This window comes from Rhinatrema bivittatum, chromosome 11 (genome assembly GCF_901001135.1).
Source record: "Rhinatrema bivittatum chromosome 11, aRhiBiv1.1, whole genome shotgun sequence".
Classification (NCBI taxonomy): Eukaryota; Metazoa; Chordata; class Amphibia; order Gymnophiona; family Rhinatrematidae; genus Rhinatrema; species Rhinatrema bivittatum.
This window is the reverse complement of record NC_042625.1, coordinates 27455410-27476286: the sequence shown is the minus strand read 5'-3', so window position 1 is coordinate 27476286 and position 20877 is coordinate 27455410. Positions and strand designations below refer to the sequence as shown.

Sequence of the window (20877 nt, the reverse complement as noted above, 5' to 3'; positions counted from 1 at the left end):
TAGCGAACAATAAATTAGCCTCCGCCTGGTCCCTTATTGTTGAAATACTTTGCTTTCAGTGCAGTGTCTACCTGGCTGCAGGTCTGTTAAGACCACTTGGCTCCTGGTGCTTAGCACCAATCGTTTTCATATGCTATTGCAGGGGTATTTTGTGGCATGCAGAGATTACATAGGAACATTAACATTATTGTATTTTATTATTATTTGTGTATTACTTGTGCTTTCTATTGGAATTTTTGTAGATTTATTCACCTTTACCTAGCTAGTAATAGGCTCTAACAAATTTGTAAAAAAAATCATCATAGTAATAGCAACATAGTGAAGACAGCAGATAAAGACCAAATGGTCCATCCAGTCTGCCCAATAAATTGCTCATGGTAATAACTCTCACTCCGTGCAAGTTACCCCCATGCCTTCTGTTAAGGCAGTAACTGCTGTTCTATACAGATTACCCCCATGCCTTTTATTAAGGGTAGTACCTGACGCTCTGTGCAGGTTCCCCCCCCCCCCCCCCCCACTGTTACGCTTGGGCTCCGGTCAGGAGGCGTGAACACCACCCAGCAGGGTGGCTCCAGGTGGAGAGAGACAGGAAGCTAAAAACAGTGTCTGGTTCCAGGCTGGGTCAAGGCAGGCAGCAATAAGCAGTGTCTAGTTCAGGCTGGGTCAGAGCAGGCGGCAAGGAGCAGAGTCTAAGTTCAGGCTGGGTCAGGGCAGGCGGCAATGAGCAGAGTCTAAGTTCAGGCTGGGTCAGGGCAGGCGGCAATGAGCAGAGTCTAAGTTCAGGCTGGGTCAGGGCAGGCGGCAATGAGCAGAGTCTAAGTTCAGGCTGGGTCAGGGCACAGTAAGCAGGGCAAGGCAGGTCAGAAGGCCCGTAGGCCACACACACACAGAAGGCCCGTAGGCCACACACCATAAGCGGGGCAAGGCAGGTCAGAAGGCCCGTAGGCCACACACACACAGAAGGCCCGTAGGCCACACACCATAAGCGGGGCAAGGCAGGTCAGAAGGCCCGTAGGCTCCACACACACAGACAGAAGGCCCGTAGGCCACACACCATAAGCAGAGCAGGGCAGGTCAGAAGGCCCGTAGGCCACACACACACAGAAGGCCCGTAGGCCACACACCGTAAGCAGAGCAAGCAGGTCAGAAGGCCCGTAGGCCAGGTGAGAACAACGAGGAAGGAGGCCCGAAGGCCGCGCAAGGCAAGGCAAGGAAAGGCCCGAAGGCCGCGCAAGGCTAGAGCAGGGAGCCCAGGTGAGCTCGATGCCGAAGCACCGAGGCAACTGTCAGGCAGGGTTATAAGGACATACCCAGAGCACAGAGTGGACAGATAAGATGGACTGGGCCTGTCCGGAAAGCCAGCACTAGAGGGACCCCTGGTGGTGAGGCGGTTGCACTGCAGCCAAAACTGTAACACCCACCATGCCTACTGTAAAGGGTAGTAATTGCCTCCCCGTGCAGGTTCCCCTCCCCCCATGCCTTCTGTTAAGGGCATGGGGAGGGGAACTCCGTCAATGGGGAGACCAAGTATATTACACTCCCCTCCAATCGGATCCTACTCCAGAATTACAAATCAAGATCCAAGGGTTATTACAACAGGCACAAATAGATGGTTTTCTTACCACTAAAGAATATAACTTTCTGAACGTCATCTTTCCTAGAACTCCGGTTATATACAAAGTCCCCAAAATTCACAAAACTTTACAAAAGCCCCCCTGTTGTCCCATCTATCTTAGAACCACTCGCGAAACTCGGCGATTTGTTTCTCCAACAAGCGGTTCAAAGTGCCACATCTTTCATTCAAGACACTTCAGACATGTTGAACAAACTTTCAGAGCTTGTTGCAGTATCCGTAGATCATTTTTTTGCCAGCTTAGATGTAGAAGCATTATACACCAACGTACCCCAAATAGACGCGTTATTGTTGGCCAAAGACATTTTACAACACAGAGACAGACTCCAATGGATCCCGTCAGAATTTTTAACATCACTCACAGAATTGATTTTATTGAACAACCTTTTTGTATTCGAACAAAAATTCTATTTACAAATTCACGGGGTGGCCATGGGGTCTCCAGTTGCGCCAGATGTGGCCAACCTGTTCTTCACACAATTTGAAGAAGACCAGGTTTACAAATCCCAATTTTTTCAGCATGTTAAATTATGGTCTCGCTATGTAGATATATTTTTCATATGGACCCACACAGAGGAACAGCTGTTGTCTTTTCACAGATGGGTTGAATCAAGTCAACTCACATTTGAAATTTAGTATATCTTACCATCGAGAACACCTATCTTTCCTCAACATCCTAATCAGAAAAAATGCTCAAGGAATTAATACCACTCTTTTCAGGAAAAGTACGGATAGAAACAATTTCCTTCAATTTGAAAGCCATCATCCCCGCTGTTTTAAGGAGGGATTACCAGTAGGGCAATTTTTTCGCATCCGTAGGATCTGTTCTGACGATACAGAATTTCATGATCAAGCATCAATATTGAAAGAAAGATTTCGCGAAAGAGGCTATCCCAAACATGTCATTCAAAGAGCATACAAAAGGGCAACATTCTCTGACAGAGAACAACTCTTACAATATAGACAGAAATATGAAGCTCCCAATTTAATATGCATTTTGGAGCACACAGAATTAACTTCACAGATTAAAAAAACTATCCTTAAATATTGGCATATTTTGAGCCCACATCCGATTTTTCAGGAGCCACCCATGTTTGCTTACTCGAGGGCTACAAACATCAAACAATATGTGGTCAGAGCAGCCTCTCATGTTGATTCCACCCCTACAATCTGCATGTGGCAATTGCTCCTTTTGTGCCATAGCTCACACTGGCATTGAATGGCGAGACCCAAATATGGGCATTAAAGTCAGTAGTAACCCATTAGTAAATGAACCGCACTCTCACAATCAAGTAAGTGTTCCTCTACAAGTCTCAGCCACAATTATACTATAAGCGGAACGCAGTTTAAAAGGGCTTTGTTTCCCATTGTTGCACAGATTTATCCACCGCAGACTACATTTTGAGGCTCCCTGAAGAAGGAGTAATGTAACTGTTCTGTTCGGAGTTAACAGACTGCTTGGGAGTTAGCAATCTGTTGTTATTTAGGAAAGTTGTGGGTGGATCCTTGGACCGGTGGCAGATGACCATGCCCCCGGGGGAAGATCCCGAGAGGGACCTCTGGTCAGGCACAGAGTTGGGAGACAGACACACACTAGTTCTTTTATTAGACAGTATCCTGAACCACCAGAGGTGGCGGTAGTGAGCTGGAATGCCCAGCTGGGCTGTAGTCCCTCAGATACTGGAACAGCAGTCCCTGGAGGCTGAGCTGTAGAGAAACTGAAATATAGTGAGTAGGCAGGGTATGCAGAGTTCATATACTGAACCAGATGGTAACACTCACACAATGTCTCATAGAAGCTCAGGAGCTGGAATGTATAGGCCCTCGAGGAGTGAGTACCTGGTTCCAGGGAAAGCTCTGAGAGAGCGATGGTAACTCACTGATGTAGTTGGCAGTGATGACTTCCAGGCAGAAGAGAGTTCCGAGAGAGTCTAGGAACGAGGGCCCTCGAGGAGCGAGTACCGGTTCCAGACTATCACCTGAAAAACAAAGGAGAGAGCAAGGCCCCCGAGGAGCTGGTACTCCTAGTAAGTCCGAGGAGGCAGAGTAGCTTAGGTAGAGTAACCCTTGCTAACTCAATGTGTTAGCAATTTCTAAGACCTTATATATCCGTCGCAGGTGACGTCATCTTCGGGGAACGCCCCCGAGGTTCGCGCCATCGCCGGTACTTCAGTCGGGGCCGCACCACGCGTGCGCCCCTAGACCTCCAGGAAACATGGTGGTTTGCAGCATCTAGCCGGTCCGGGGACGCCGGAGGACTTCAGCAGAACAACACCGCGGCAGCCAATCTTCACGCAGACGGAGGCGCCAAAGAGGTAAGGAGGGCGGAGAGAGGACGTCTGGTACCGACGCCCTCTCTCCGAAACACTGCAGTGTCGAACGGACCAGGCATCGCTGCGTTGTGGATGATTCATTCAGAGATAAGTGCATTAAATGATAGCTCCTGTCAGGAGAACATATGAACTTTGATAGCTCTTGTAGAAGCATACATGAACTGTGGTGTACATGAGCTATGATTAGAAAGCCCCAGCGCTTTAAAAGGCTTTGGCAAAAGCCACAAGGAGCAAAGGGTGCTGAATGATGGTCACTGTACTCACACCTATACAAATTTGGTACAAGCCCCCACATATAGCGGAATACCTTTATTACGATTTTATTCTCCCAAGACAAGCAGGATGGTAGTCTTCACATATGGGTGACATCATCAGATGGAGCCCTGTCACAGAACACTTTTGTCAAAGTTTCTAGTAGTGTGAAGGATGCAATAGTGAGCCTGTCTCAAACTAGAAAAAACACTAGTTTGAGACAGGCTCACTATCGCATCCTTCACATTACGTCGTTAGTTAGGTTCTTTTCAATTTATGATTTCTGCTTGTTTTTTTTTAGATATTTATTTTCACTTTTAGTGGCTTCTTCCGTTTTAGTTCTTTTGTGCTTTTATTTTTTCGCTCCTGATCCTAAATATTGACATCTACTCACAAACTAATTTTGACTTAAATAATTTTTGAGGCTATGTTTGATGTTTTCTTTAAACAAGACCGACTTCTTACAATTTAATACTTGAGGCTTTTTTAGACTGCTCCATGAAAGCAACTGTGTATTCCATATAGATTGAAAATAATTCTTATATAATATATTCCATAAAAACATGCCTACACATAAAAAATTGTTTTACAGACAGGCACCTAATACTGATGCATCATTGATCATTAGTGTGCGTCAAATATGACTGACACATGAACAATCTGTGCTTGATTCCTGAACTGAAAGGTAATTAAAATAATTATATTGACAAATATGTTTTTTGAATGTTCGATAAGATATGGGTCTTATCAATTAAAAATAATAAACTTTTTTACTTTTTAGTTTTTTTATGGGTGTGCATGAGAATAACATATATCTCACATATATAGCTTCTATACATTTACGGTCCATGTACAGGTCTATTCAAGGTGCTGTTGGATGAACTCCTCCTCCCCCAAGTGCAATGCCTGCCCAAGCCTCTGACCACAGAGAATGATACAGAAGTCAATGGGGCAGATTTTATAAAACTATGCGCGCGCGTACGTTTGCTCGCGCACCAGGCGAAAACAAAAGTACGCTGGATTTCAATAGATATGCACGTAGCTGCGCGTATCTGTTAAAATCCGGGGTCGGCGTGTGCAACGCTGCCCAAAATCGCCAGCCTGCGCGCGCCGAGCTGCGCAGCCTGCCTCCGTTCCCTCCGAGGCCGCTCCAAAATCGGAGCAGCCTCGGAGGGAACTTTCCTTCCAGCCCCCCGCACCTTCCCCTCCCTTCCCCTACCTAACCCACCCCCCAGCCCTATCTAAACCCCCCCCCACCTTTGTTGCACAAGTTACGCCTGCCCGAGGCAGGTGTAACTTGCGCGCGCCGGGCCGGCTGCCAGTGCGCCATGGTCCGGTCCGGAGGCTGCGGCCACGGCCCCGGAAAGCCCCCGATGACGCACCAGCCGCAAGACGCCCCCAACATGCCCCCCCCCAGGAAAGCCCCGGGACGCGCGTAAGTCCCGGGGCTTTGCGCGCACCGGCAGCCTAAGCAAGATAGGCTTGGCGCGCTCAGGGGGGTTTGGGGTAGGTTTTTGGGGGTTATATGCGTAACCCTTTGAAAATCTACCCCTATGTCTAATACTGAGCAATTTTTACTCGACTCCGGTCCCCTCATTCAAATCATAATGATGTCTATTACCCAGCCATCCACTGGGATTTCCTCCTAGCACAGCAGTTCTACAGGACACGCCTGGATCTCAGCCCCCAAAAAACAAAGTCCTAGAGATACCACCAGCTGAGAGCCCTCTGCTTCAGCAGGCTTCTCACCACCCAAAACAAGTAAAGCTGCAAAGTATTGCTTCACCCTACTACGTCTATTTATCATTTCTCTAGCGCTGCACCAACACACATAAGAGACAATTCCTTCCCCGTACAGTTTACAGTCTGATCAAGATAGACAGGATAAATAAGAATAATACATTATTAGTTTTTATATCCTGCTTTACACTTTTCAAAATCCTCAAAGAGTGTGAGGGAGGAAAGCTAAAATTATGCAAAACCAGGAAGAGGCAAGAGGAGGCCGATGCTGACCATTCAAGCTCTGATTTGTAAAGAAGACTTTGAAGGGTTTGGGGGGAGGAGGCGGAGAGTCCTCAGCCCAGCAGGGCACTTGCTTTTTTTCAGTGGAATCAGGATGTAAGGCCTGTGCTCTACTTTTTTTTTTAATAGCTCATCGCCACTTACCCGGATATATTCTTAGAAAATAGCCAGTAAAGTCTATAGTTATCCAGCCATATAAGGCCAGATAACTTTACATCTAACTGGTGACACTCAAAAGATAGCAGGTTAGGTTAACAGTTATCCAGATAACTTTAATCGGGGATATTCAACAGGACGTTTATGCCACAGAATATCTGGGTTAAGTTATCCAGCTAACCTAGGTCTTTAAGGCTCATCTCATAAGGCTTTTGGTGCAAGCCCTGTACAATTTTGGTAGCACTTCTGTGGACCACCCCAAGCTGCAATCCTTTCCACTACCCTTCGGTAAATTATGGGGAAGTAGTACGGTTTGGGATTCTCTTGCTTCAGACTGGAGGCTGCTCCATGACCTGGATATATAATATATATATATATATATATATATATACATATATATATTATATATATATGTATGTATATATATATGTATATATATATATACACAGTATATATATATCCCTAATGTGTTTACAGACTCATTCAGTGGCATTTTTTTCTACAAAGACTTGTATTGAAGCTGCACATACTACAGAAGCAATGGTTCAGGAGAGGTCGTTTTATTCTGGCTGCACTGTAATGTTGTGCTGGCGCACCTGCATGCAGAGCATATTGGGCCGAAACTGAAACCTGTAAACAGAGAAGAATCCTGCGTGCAAGCTTTATGCCCTGATCAGACCAGGATCTGATCTAGCACAGCATCACAACTGCTGAGTATCAAAAGCTTCTCTGTTCTGCGGATGGGAAAGAAATTCCTCTACCACTCTAGCATGTCCCCTGTCGCCTGATTTGTTTCATGGAGAGGAGTGTGGAAGGGAAGAGAAGAAAGAAAAAAAAGCACAAGAACTAAAAAAGGAACCCGATGAGATTCCCCCAATTCATGAAATTTTGCATATCCTCCGCTAGTATATTTAGTTGATTTGCTCTCCGAGCTATTCACACTCTGGGAGACTATATGTGAAAAGGGAGAAGAATGTGAAAGTAATTTCTGGGAGCAGAACGAGCAATGTTGGTAGCTAGATGAATTACAGGAGACATGACCAAAACAATTGATATCTTCAGTCTTTCCAGCCAGCATCCCAATAAATCAGTTATGAATAGTTTAGACTGGCACTGAGGAACCAGTAATAATACCCTCTGTGCCCAGTTGTAAAATAGATGGAGAGGTCAGTTACTGATACGTGGGTGGATTTGCCATGTAGGTTAATCCATTGCCATAAATTCCTAATGAACTTTCCTACAGCTGAAGTAAAAACAAGGCCAGCAGTCAACAATACCGTACTGCAAATTGGCATAGAAGTTTGGTTTACAGTCTTGAGCTAAAAGTACTGAGACACTTTACTTAAGGTACTGAGCAAGGCCAGCACATGATAGACGCAGGGATCTGAAGGCAGTTTTGTTGCCGGGTTACGAGTATCACTGCAAAGCTTCCCCGTGAGTGGATTGGCTTTATTGAATCTGGCTGGACTTTAATGGTCCCCAGATTATTATTAATGACCATTGGTTGCTGGGAACCAGTGCCCAGTTGAGAAGTGGTGACCAATTTAGGGTTTGGTTTTTTTTTTTCATTCAAACATTTATTAAATTTAATTTTCAAAGTACACAACTGAGAACAAGACGATATCCCCAGAAATTTAGTTTTAAGCCCACAAGATGCAGCGCTTAGACTTATTTATTTAATTTTTTTTTTTTACTTTCGTGAACACCACCAGGCCATATTAATACATATATTATCTCATCATAAGCATTTGCATTTCCATCATTAGGAAGTAAGGCCCCCTTTTGTCAGAGGTTAATTGCTGTGGATGCGTTACATATGGCCAAGGGTAGGAATGTTGTGCGTTTCTACGGTGACTGACACGTTATTCTCACTAACCATCTGCTAGCAAATCTCTAAATGTCAGTTCTAATTAATGTAATGAACAGTACCAGATACATTTTAGACATTGAGGTTTTATTGCTCCCTCTGTCTCCAGCTGATTGAAAAAAAAAAACCCACTGAAACAAGCGAGGTTGTTGCATTGTACGGCTCCTTTTAGGTTTTTCCTCACGTGCATCGCAGGGAGTACAGAGCAAGCTAGATCAAGGCTTCAGCTTATGAAAAGTTTCTTTGATAACAGTTTAAAAGACAGTGCAGATAAGTTTTTTGTCAGGATGGAAGTTTAATGATTTGTTGTAGAATGCAAAAGGGTCCGCAAACTAAATATATTCCAAGGAAGTCATTTTCAAAAGGGTTTTTGGCTAGGAATTAATCAGCTAAACCTCTGCATTGAAAACTGCCACCCCTGGGGGGGGCAGAACTTAGCCACCTAAATTCACAAGGTGGCTACATTTACCCAATCCAAAAATTGTGCGTGTGGGGGGAGGGGGTAGTGCGCTTGGGCAGGGACTAAACATTAGCTGCCTAGCATAGATTTTCAGCTCCAGCTTGCTAACTCCGGTGGAGCGCACTGTTAGCCCACGTTTGGCCAACCCCCAAGAAATCAATAGCGCCCATCAACATGCAAATGCATGTTGCGGGCGCTATTAGTCATTCCTGCGTGATTCAGTAAGTTAAATGTGCAGCCAAGCCGCACATTTTAATTTCTGCCGGTACCGGGAAAGTGAACAGAAAAGCAGAAAAAAATGCTTTTCTGTACACCCTCCGACTTAATATCATGGCGATATTAAGTCGGAGGTCCCGAAGAGTAAAAAAAAAATTTTAAATAAAAAAAAAAATTTTTTTAATTAAAACAAATTTTTGAAATGTGCCCACGGGTCGGAAGACGGACGCTCAATTATGCCAGCGTCCGTTTTCCAACCCGTGGCTGTCAGTGGGCTCGAGAACAGACGCCGGAAAAATTGAGCGTCAACTGTCAAACCCGCTGACAGCCGCCGCTCCTGTCAAAAAGGAGGTGCTAGGGATGCATTAGTGTCCCTTGCGCCTCTTTTTACCACAGGCCCTCATTTAAATACTTAATCGCGCGCCCAGGAGAGTGGCCTAGGCACGCGTTGGGAGAGTGGGCACTCGCCGGCTCTCCCGCGGGATTTACTGTGCCCGTTGGCTAGCCACAACTTGACATGCCAATTGCAGGATGCAATCTAGCTGGCCACGTTTTGTAGGGCTAGATGCAAGTTCATTTTCCGCCACATTTAGGCAGCTAGATTGTGCTGAAAAAAATTGGCTTAACTGGCAAAAATCTAGCCAGCTAGGTGAGGTGGTTAGTACCGTTTTGAAAATCTGCCCCTAAGTAATGGAATATTATCGGTAACAGCAGTTTAGCAAAAGAAAGACCAGGTGAAAAAAAGCTGTCTAAAATATAGTGTTGCTACAGACATTTTGAATTTCATTGCTGGAAATTGTTTGGTTCATTGTTGCTTCATGAGACCAAAACAGGCAGCGGAGCGTTTTCCTACAACTTTAAAGCAAAACGAAATGATTTAGCTGTCACTCATTTGCCAAAGTAATGCGTTTCCCTTAATAATCAAAACTGTCTCCACTAATACATGATCTGAAAAGCATTTTTCCATCCCAAGCAATACATATGCCACAGCCAACATGCTGCACCTAAGATTACTGTCATTTGAAGTGTATGGAAACTCATGGAGTACTGGGGAAGGAGAAGGGTTTAAAAAAAAAAAAAATTCTGCCGGTTTCTTCAATAAGCAGATGGAGAGCAATGCAGAGACTTGCTAAAAGGCTGCTACTTGACTGTAATGACAGTGAAGTAAGATAAGTAGTGGAGCGATATGGGTCGCTAGGAGACTTGCGAGGAGGAGGTTGCAGTAGTGTCAACAGAAAATGAAGAGAATGCAGATAAAGGGTTTTGGTAGGGTGTTCAAAAATAAAGAGAGGAATTTTGGTAATGCTAGCAAGAAAGAAATGGCATGCTTTATCAGGGTTTTGTATGTGGGCAGAGAAGTTCTGAAGATGACCCCCAAGTTGGCAGGTTGAGGGGACAGGGAGTAAGACGGTGTCATTCACAAAGATAGAGAAATCGGTAGGGGGGAAGTGAGTTTAGGAAGAAAGATAAGAAGTTCTAACTCAGCCATGTTAAGTTTAAGGAAGCAGTGGGACCATCTAGGCAGTGATATTGTACAAGCAAGATAAGATATGGGAATGGATTCTTGGTGAAAGCATTGGTGCCTTGAGACAGATCAGAGAGTCATCAGCATAGAGAAGGTGCTGAAAACGATTAGATGAGATCAGAGTACCAAGAGAATGAGTCTAGAAAAGGAGAGAACATAGCCCTAGGGCACAATGATTGCTCTCATTTGTTTGTGTATTGATGAAAAGAATTTACATGCTTTAGGGAGTCACAGAATGAGGGTAAAACAGGGTAGAATCGGGAAATTGGGAATAATCTAAGGAAATATTTCTTTACAGAGAAGGTAGTGGACACATGGAAAACCTCCCAGTGGAGGAAGTAGAGACAGTGTCAATATCAGAATTCAAGTAAGCATGGGACAAGCACAGAGGATCTCTGAGGAAGAGGAAGGAACTACAAAGGTGAGCAGGAGATGTGGATGGGCAGACTGGATGGGGCGCATGGTTTTTATCTGCCATCATGTTCTGTGTTCCTTACATGCATGCTTTGGAAGATACTATTCAAAAGTATAATTTTATAATTACAGTCTTTGGAGTAAAATCTGCACATACCATTTTCCATGCAGATTTTACTCCGGACTTTCAAAGCGAATGTACATGCATAAACTTGCATTGAAATTCCACAGGAAGTAGCCTGTGTGCGCCACAAACTTGCCCCTAGAAAGTTATGCCTGCTCTAACTTGGGTGTAATTTGTGCAGGTTATTTTCTGTACATGTTTTTTAAAACACAAAAAGTGCATAACTCTCAACTCTGCTCCCCCGAACGCCTATCCTCAGTTTGCCTAAACGTATGTCCAAAATTGGATACTTTCCTGTGAATTGAGTCCTGGGCTATTTTATAAACAGCCATTTAAGTGCATAAAACCAGGTTGTACAAGCAACAGCACATCTGTTAATTGACCTGGTAGATACCTAGCCATAGAATTTCCACAATACCCTCCTGGATTCCAGCTGAGTCTCATTCTTATAGCTGGAGTACCTACTCTAGATTGGTCATTACACTTATGCACAGCCCAGGATTTCTCATGAGTACACCATACACATAATAAAGCAAGCAAGGTAAGATGCGTACATCAAACCCAGTAAAGATCGATTGAACCTGCTTCTGTGTCCTATTCGCTTTGCTCTTGGGCACATGTCAATATCCAGGCTGAGGCCAGAACTGATCAGGCAAGAACAAAATGTTCTTTGGCAAAACTTACAGAACAGTTGGTCTTGCAGCTGCATCACATAAATCAGAATAGCGGACTATGACTTAGTGATTTAAAATAAATGTGAAAACTGCAATGGCTTATTGCCTTTGGGTTTGTAATGCCCTTTCTCAGATAGCAAAATGAGACTATGTTGTATATTTGAGTAATTGCCTAGGTTTTGTACAAGGGAGCAAAAAGTAATTACACAGATAAAAAGCTACTCTAATCTACTTTTAGTTACATCTTCAGTAGTTTCTGCTGTTTCTTCCTCCATTCTGTGTTGGCTGAATAGATAACACTGCAGCTATTTCCCTAAATACCAAGGCAATCCATTATGCTACTGTCACCGGCGCACTGTATTGCAGCGGTATGTTGTATTGTCTTTTCCCACCAGGCTCCTTACTATTGACGGGAAACCATAACAGCATTTGCAGACTAAGATTTAAGTTAACATTTTGTAGGGACCAAGAACTTCAAAGGTAGAATGCAGGCGTATGCTTACAGGCAATGAGGAAGTGCAGTTTTCGAAAACCATTTGCTCACCCTCAGTTGGAGTCTGAATGCGTCCCTTCTTTTCACTTGACTAAAAGTGCGCCCACATTGTGCGTGCATGTTGATTCACAACATCTTGCACTTTTAGCTGCATTTAGAGGCGGCATTCCTGAGGTCGTGCTTAAGTCGGGAGAAGTGGTAAAAAAATAAATGCACATGGATCACATTTTCAAATCTACAGGCATTATTTTTCACAGATAAATTTTTTTTTTAAAAACCACGCGAAAAGCAGGTGCAAGTATTCGTAGGTTACTTTGTTTCCCATTGAAAGTGAAAAATACAGGTGTACTTTCGCTCGAAAATTGATGCTAAGCCCTGGTAAAAAGTACCCTGTAGACTTTGCCTCTATGCAGGCAAGCTGAAAATGCTTCCCAACCCCCTTACATGTCACAGTCCAAGGCCCTAAGGATACTTGGAGTTAGGATTTTCAGGCTCATGAAATGCTCATACTAATTGCAAGAACTTGCAGGATCTAAGGTGGCAATGGTGATTGATTTTTTAAGCTGCTATATGGTTCTCTCACATTCTCTAGTTTCTTTTTTTTTTTTTATCTATATGATTTCTATTTTGCTTTTCAGCACTTCAAAGCGGATTACATTCAGGTATGGTCAATATTTTGTTGGTAGCAGAAGAGCACCTATCATAGTATACAACTATTGCTGGACTGAAATAGTGTGGCATTACTCGTAGTAATATGAGGATGGTAGACAGATTTAAAAAATATGCTCAGAGTCCACTAGAAAGAGTCTATTTTTCTGTCATTCCATGTTAAAATAATCTCTACCAGGAGAAAAGGTAATCCATTATCATTTTAACCACAATTTTTTTTTAATGACAGTATTGTCTTCTGGTAGGGTCATTAGCTTGACTCTTAGCCCCTGGGCTCCCTCTATGCTGTTTAAAGGTCGGTGACACTAAAATTGAACCTTGTGATTCAGCTACTCCAGGTTATGGCCAACCATGAGGTGAAAAAAAAAAAACAGATTTGCTCCAGCTATAAAAAAAAAAACAAAACAAGGATCATTTGTTTTCTAGAATGTGACATGAAGTTCTGATTTTCGAACACCCACGCATTATCAGCGTTCTTCAAGTCTTTGCAGATTTCAATGATGCCTCTGCTTAAGAGGCTCTAAATTTAAACGTCCATTCTTTGAGAAATTATCCAGGCATAAGAAATTTATGAATCTCTCTGCAGGCTGACCAATACTAACGCCTCCTTTCTGCTGGGGATACGGATATGAGCAGTTTATGTTCAGCAGAAACTGCTTCATCTATCTGTACTCGTCTTAAACATACACATAGGCATACATAGCATCCAATTTGCAATCAATCAGCTGCAGTGGGTGCAAGCTGCATGGGCATTTTTGGACCCAAGGACCTGGTAGACAGTTTTCAAAAGTAAACTATCCACTTAAACCCACTTCAAAAATTTGCTCACGTGGGTACCCGGCAATAAAGTGCCTGCAGACTTTGTACTTCCAATTTTTCTGCCAATAGAGGAAAGAGAGAAAATCTGCGCGTGTGCATTTTTGAAAAATTCAGTCTGCGCATATGCTTTCTTCTGACCTAAAACACGCCCCTGGGAATGCTCGCTTTTTCAGTGCGCCTAAAAACACACATGTTATGAACACCCTTTGTACTTTTTAACCATTCTGAGAAAGGCAATTTTCTGAGAGGCCAATTTATCAGAGGAAACGGCTTAGAAAATTGTTCCCGCAATGTACAACAGTTGGAAGGACACTTTCAAAACAGCAGGTAGATAGGAGACATGCAGATGAAATACACGATGGGTCCTCATCTAAGCTTCCTTCCAATGAGCATCAAAGACGTTCCATTTGGGTTTAAAACGCATTTACTGTATTGCTTTTGAAATTTATATGGAATTCAGACTCGTGGGTGGTTGGGTGAGGAGTACAAAGCATACTCTAAATAATTTTCCGTAGAGCGAAATAGAAGTGAAGCTTCACGCACACAACTCTTTGTGGAAGAAATGACTCTGGGTACGACAGTAAGGCTTCCATCTGGAAGAGCTCTGACTTTCACTGTCTGCCTAAAGGCAATGACTTGGACATAATTACTGCACATGTCAACTTGTTCTATCATTCCACTTGGTAACACCAACTAATAGTTCACAGAAATATGCACACTAAATCTCAAAATATATATATATATTGCACGAACTAGGATGTCTTAAGATAAAAAAAAAATAACTGTGTTAATTTGCTGATATAACATGGCTAGGGAAAGGTCTGTTCTCTGCTCTGCACAGCTGTGTAAATGCAAGCAAAAGGTTCCTTTAAAACAAAAATACAAATTTTATCAATGAAGAGAAGCAAGGAGTTAAAGGAAGCTTTGTGTTCTCATTGCAACATACATAAATATCTCATGAGCCTGCAATAATTAATAGATTTACAGACACATAAGCAAACTGAACTAAGTTGCACAATGGCAAAAATCTTTAGTACATGAGGCTCATAGTGAGGTAGATTTTTAAAGCGCTGCTCGCACAAAAACAGTCACATACGTGCGTATGCGGGCTGCACACCAGCAACGTTAATTTTAAGCAGCCGTGAAGCACGTGTGAACATACCCATGCGCAAATCAAGAATAAGGGGGTGGAAGGGGCGAAGCATGGGCATTCTGGGGTGGCGCCAAGACTTGCACGCATAGCCCCAAATTTTAAAAAAGCTGACCATGGCGCGCGTCGGCATGTTATCCTGGTAACGAGCACGTCTGGAGGTCTTTAGGGCTTTCAGCACAGCATGTGGGCTCAGGGTCACCTGGGGGACTTACAGGATGAAGAACCAGAGGAGTCTAGAAGACCTCAATATCAACTGGACAAACTGGTGGACTAATTGGAAAAACTATTTTTTCCCTCACGCGAGCATGTTTTAAAATCCACCTGCACACACGTAAAAGCCGCTAAAGCCCCAGTGGGACATTTGCTTGAGCCGCTTCTTAAGATTACGTGCACAAATATGCATGGCAGGGGTATTTTAAATGATACGTGCATACTTGCGAGCATGATATAAAGTTGCAGCGTATCTCCGCTCGCGCGCCAATATGTGAGTTTATGGGTGGACGCGTGTTCCTTTTAAAATTAGCCAGTATGCGAATAAGTTTCAGCATGCTAAAATTTTTCTCCACAGCCGTACTAGACTGTATTGTTCCATCTCCTTAGAATCTTACCTCTTTCCTCCTCTTGCTCTCGAGCGTTTCTCCCTTTGAGTGCCCTGCTCCAGGCCCCATCATAGTCACCTGGTTTGCTTCTCTCCAGCATATCTTTGGAAACAGTTTTTAACCAGGGCCCATACCGCCGTGGTAAAACTGGAGACTCTGGCGTTTCCTTAAAGACCCTACCGAGCTGTAGTATCCCCAGGTCTTGATGGTCCGTGGTGTCGCCGGTGCCATCGGCAAGGCTTTGATCATTTCCAGGGACAAGTGACCTGCCAGCAAACCCCGAGTGCAGAAATACCAAGCTTCCAGCAGTCAAATAGAGAACAATAAATGTAAAAAACCGGACTGGTTTCCGTCGAAAATAACGCTGAAACTTTACAATTACTTTGGCCATAATTCCTTCATAACCTGACTTCTTTTCTACCTTTACTCTGGGTGATCATTCTACCTCCCACTGGACCAGAGCTGCTGGACGCTGCCAGCACTACCCATGTAAAGGCCACTGGGGGAGCAGAAGCAAAGCCTTTTTGTGCTGTACCAGCTCACAAAGGATTCTTTTGAAATTTCAAGACTAGTCCATGAACCAAAAAGCAGTACCAGAATGTTTGTTTCACTTGTATCAAAATATTTTGTAGCTCTGCAATCGTCCAGATAAAAATGTAAAAAAAAAATATCTTTACGTTTCCGTCATCGGTTTGTGCTGAGGAAAGCAAGCACAATTTCTTTCCATTTTATTCTTCTGCTATGAAGCTTCCAAAAGGGAGCCCAGGAAACTCCATTGATGGAGGGATCATGTTCGGAAAATTGAGTTTTTGAAGGTGATTTGAAACCTGATCAGCTGACACAGCTGCCTCTTGCTTTCTCAGCTTTCAGCCCCACGCCATGCGCTTTGGGAAGCATTTCTTTAATGGAAATGACACTTTCTCCTTTTCAGAGGGAACGAAAGGTGCCTCCAAATGCTTGACCGGTATCTTTTGTACAACGAAGCAAAAACTCCATTCATGTCAGTCCAAGGCAAGAGCTGCACCTGCAAGTCAAAAGGCAAAATAAAAATCAACTTTATTAACAGGTTTAGCAGGTGTGAAAAATACATAAACATCTGGAAGGATGGAACAATCCTGAACAGCCTGGCGTGGTTTTCAGTGTGCCCAGGCCTACATACATTCTAGGCAATTTTCTGTGCAAATGAGCAAGTGCTAGGCATGGGTGCACACAAGATGCGTGCACTTTGCACCTGTTACACGCACGAAGCAGCTGAGCAGATGGAGGGTAAAACATGTGCACATTTGACAATCAAATCCATGCAGGCTGTTTTATTCCTCTGGCCTGAACACTTCCATTGGAATGCTTCTTTTTCCTTCCCCACAGCTAAAAGCACACGTACACGCAAGTTGGCCCGCACCTTTTTGCATCACTTTGAAAATTATCCTCTAAGCGCAACAGGGGTCTCTGGACTCAGAATACAAAGTTTGTAATTCTCCTTTCCTTATGGAACTAGGTCACGTGGGCGGGGAGTACATGTTGCAGTATCGGGATGACTCTAAACAGAATTAATTGTTGGTTTTGCATTCTCTATCTCTGACAACTAATACCCGTGTTAATCTGTCGTCAGAGACCGAGGATGCAAAGCCAACGATTGATATCATGAGACAGTCTTACTTTTTGATCTGGCTGCTGTAGATGAATTGCAGATTTTTCTAGATTTGGGATCTCATGAGATTCGATGGCTATTTTGGAACTTTTTATGAAGCCATTATACATCTTTCACCAGTTATCGTGCAGACAAGGCGATGTTCTGAGCTGCAAACATTTTGTTTCAGGCTTTGCAGTGTTTTTACATGCATAGGGCCTGTTTGTGATAACATTCGTAAAATGGCCTCCTGAATGTACAGTAAACTTGTGCTCATTGTCCGCTACATGCGCCGGTTTATAAAAAGTAAGACAATAAGCTGCTGCAATGCAATATCATGCAAAGCAGCTAATTATCTCAGAATTCTGTGAACACCAGCATTTAGCAAAAAATATAACTGTGTCTCATTGTGAGTTCAAGTTTGCATAGAAATCTTCTATACAGCTAATTTGCATGCTTAGAATGCCCAAGTAAACGAATCCATTAACCCTTGGGTTAGTATGTCAGCCTCAGAGACTCATGACACAAGTTTGAAGGGTCTCCTAAAAGGTCTGTTTTATTTATTTTATTGATTTAGCTCAGGCTTTTTCATTGGTAGCTCAAGGAGAGTAACATTCAGGTACAGTCGGTATTTCCCTGTCCCCAGAAAGCTTACTGTCATTGAGGATAACTTTCAAACCTATTTGTGTTATTGGATTTGCACACATTAAGTGGATGGGTGAAGATTTATCCCTAGTATTTTATCCACAGTGCGGCGGGCTGGTGCACAGTTTTATAAAATCCCGCGCCATTTAGCTCTGAAAGTACACGCACATGTTTCAGTATGTGCGAATATTTGCAATGCACTGAAAGCGCTTACTTTCTCTACCTATTTTATAAACATATGTGCATATATTTCATGCCCCCCCAAAATATATATATAACATGTACGTGTAAAACCCTGATTTACACGTCTGTCAGTACATTTTTAAATATGCGCGCAAACTTGAAATCTCCAGTTTGCCTATACCTCCGCCACTTCACCCAGTCCATCTCCAGTTCACCAGGAACTTCCTAGTACTTCACCATGAACTCCCCTTACCCCCAAGTTCACCCAGACCTCCCATTCAAAAACGATCAGACAACAGTAGAGTCTGTATCAGTTGCACTAGTTAATTAGCAGGAGTAAACTGCACGAATAAGATGCCTGGGGGCGGATTTTAAAAGGGTTACGCGCGTAACCCTTTTAAACCCCTCCTGCACGCGCCGAGCCTATTTTGCATAGGCCCGGCAACGTGCGCATGTCCCGAGGCTTGAAAAAAGGGGCGGGGAGTGGGTGGGGCGGGGCAGGACCGAGGCCTCCGGCACAGCGGTGGTGCCGGGGGATCACGTGCCGGCACTCGGCCAGCGCCCGTAACCTATGCCTGCCCAGAGGCAGGTGTAAATAAAAAAATTAAGGTGGGGGGGATTTAGGTAGGGCTGGGGGGGTTAGATGGGGAAGGTGGGGGGGGGGGGAGCGGAAGGAAAGTTCCCTCCGAGGCCGCTCCGATTTCGGACTGGCCTTGGAGAGAACGGGGAAAGCCATCGGGGCTCGGCGCACGCAAGGTGCACAAATGTGCACCCCCTTGCACGCGCCAACCCCGGATTTTATAACATGCGCGAGGCTGCGCGCGTATGTTATAAAATCGGGCGTAGGTACGAAAATCTGGCCCCTAATGTATTTGCGTAACTCTTATAAAATGGCAATTTCCATGTATATTTCTTGGCCCTGCCCTGGAACGCTCCCATAAAACAATAAAACAAAATTTTAAAATAATTTAATAGCATTACGTGACCCGATACCTTCTTTTTTTTTCTTAACAAAAACCAACTTATGTGCATTTTCCATGTGTAACCCCTTTGAAAATGTACTCATAAGTTTGAGCCTGAGGCAATGAAGGAAGCAGTGACTTGCCCAATGTCAGAAGGAATAGCAGTGAGATTTGAACCCTAGCTTTTCTGGCTCTCAGCCCACTGCTCTAGCCACTAGGCTACTCCTCTGCTCCAATATCCCCAACTATTAAAAGCAACCTGAAAAGAAAATGCTCAAGAAGGTCATCCATAATGTCCAGCTAATTGAGTGCAATTGCTTAGCTGGATGCGAAGCTTACAAAGTCCTCAAGAACTTTGCTAATTACACAGCTTAAAAGTAGCACATCAGAGCTACTGAGAGTAGCAACTCTTCTGCGATGATGGTTCATCACCCATCCAGTTGAAAGTGGAAGGACGAGCTTACATTAACATTATGATTTTTCTAGCACATACAAGATGTACACAATGATGTACAGACATACTACTCCTTGGAGATTACAAATTATTCAAGACAGATGGAGAAGACATACAGAAAAAAAAAAAAGAGAGACTTTGAGTTAAAACAGTGAAACCATGATTAAGCAGAACTAGACCAGGTGAGATACCGGTAGGATTAACTGGGGAAGGGGCAACTTGAATGTATTTGCAAGGAATGAGCCCTCTAGAAATCCATATAGAAAGGGTAGGCAGGACTCTAGAAGGATAATGATTAGATGGAGTTCACTTGAAGTGAGGGAGCACTTGGTCTAATAGGCTAAAAGCTACAAGAAATCAGGGCTCTACCTGAGTCTGAGGAGAATGGGTGGGATGTTAAGTAGGCCCAATTCAGTCCTTCAGAGATTACAATGCAAATGAAGTATACAGAAGCTTCTTCTAGCCCCCCAAAAAAGAACTGTAAAAAACCATACTCGGAGCCACTAAAACTCTGAGATCAACTCTTTAGCCAGCCAGCCCAACAGTCACAGAAATTAAAGTCAGCTCTTCTCTGTTTCAGGGGCTATTCTGCTCATATTTAAAATTTTCTATTGCGTTTAGCAGCCCATGAGCTGCTCCCATGAACCACCGCTCTTACCTCCCTGGCAGGGCCATCCCCGCTGACTCCCAATGTGGCGAGTCGCTGCCAACTCTCCATGTGACAGAATGCTGTGCCCCAACTCACCAAGGTGCCATAGCTCACCACGAGGCAGGACACTGCCGGCCCCAACCAGCCAAGCTCCTCCTTAGGTGTGTTTTGTTAAAAATTTTTCTTTTTAGTTAAGTCATGCAAAGAGTTAGGGATTATAACTATACGATGTAGTTTTCTTCAATCTTTACTATTTTTTATTTATTTATTATGTTTTTTTTATTTTCTTTAGTATTATTATTATTTTTATCTCTTTATAATTTGAAGTTGTGAACCGTTTTGGTCGGATGTCCTCCGTGAAAATCGGTATATAAAATGTTTTAAATAAAATAAAAAATAAATACTTGCCCAATGTCACTTTATTTAAAGAGCCCACAGCAGGAAAAGCCCCACAGTGCTTCCTGATGACCTCACACACCTAGCCCAAATAAAGGGTCCTCTCTGTCTTTCCCACACTGCTTCAGCAATAGGTCCAGCTACCAAGCGTAGTAGTCTGTTCCAGTCTTTATCTTCAGCCTATTCCAGTCTTCCTCTCCACCTGCTGCAGTCCTCACCTGCCCGACTTGCTCTTGCCTTGCCTGTCTGCCTCAGTCCTATCCGTTCCTCTGCTTCTCCCTCAGATGGATACCTGGTTTTGACCTCTGCCTGGACTCTGGATACACCTGACCGCTACCTGCTTCTTATCCTTGCCCAGACCTCGACATGTCTACTCGCTGCCTACCTACAACCTTCACCTCAGCAGAGACCCTCACCTAAGTCCTGTTAGCCCTGGCACCCAAAGGCTCAACCCAAGGGGAATGTGGGCTGGTATAGGTGAAGGTTCTGTGCAGTCTCTGCTTCACCCCAATCCACCTGCTGAAGGCGAGAACCTACAGGGCTTCTCCCTGC

The 20877-nt window shown here is 43.8% G+C and overlaps 1 protein-coding gene and 1 long non-coding RNA gene across 3 annotated transcripts in view; one reads left to right on the top strand and one right to left on the bottom strand.

Annotated features, from left to right (window-relative positions):
- Window positions 1-20877, bottom strand: part of WSCD2 (WSC domain containing 2) — a 386410-nt gene that overhangs the window by 225178 nt on the left and 140355 nt on the right. For both annotated transcript variants that reach the window (XM_029571384.1, XM_029571385.1), the window contains exon 2: window positions 15419-16433. In XM_029571384.1, the coding sequence (XP_029427244.1) occupies window positions 15419-15800 (382 nt within the window). In that variant the 5' untranslated portion in view covers window positions 15801-16433. The remainder of the gene's footprint in view (window positions 1-15418; window positions 16434-20877) is intronic.
- Window positions 1-20877, top strand: part of LOC115073165 — a 423208-nt gene that overhangs the window by 307354 nt on the left and 94977 nt on the right. The gene's annotated exons all lie outside the window — the stretch shown is intronic.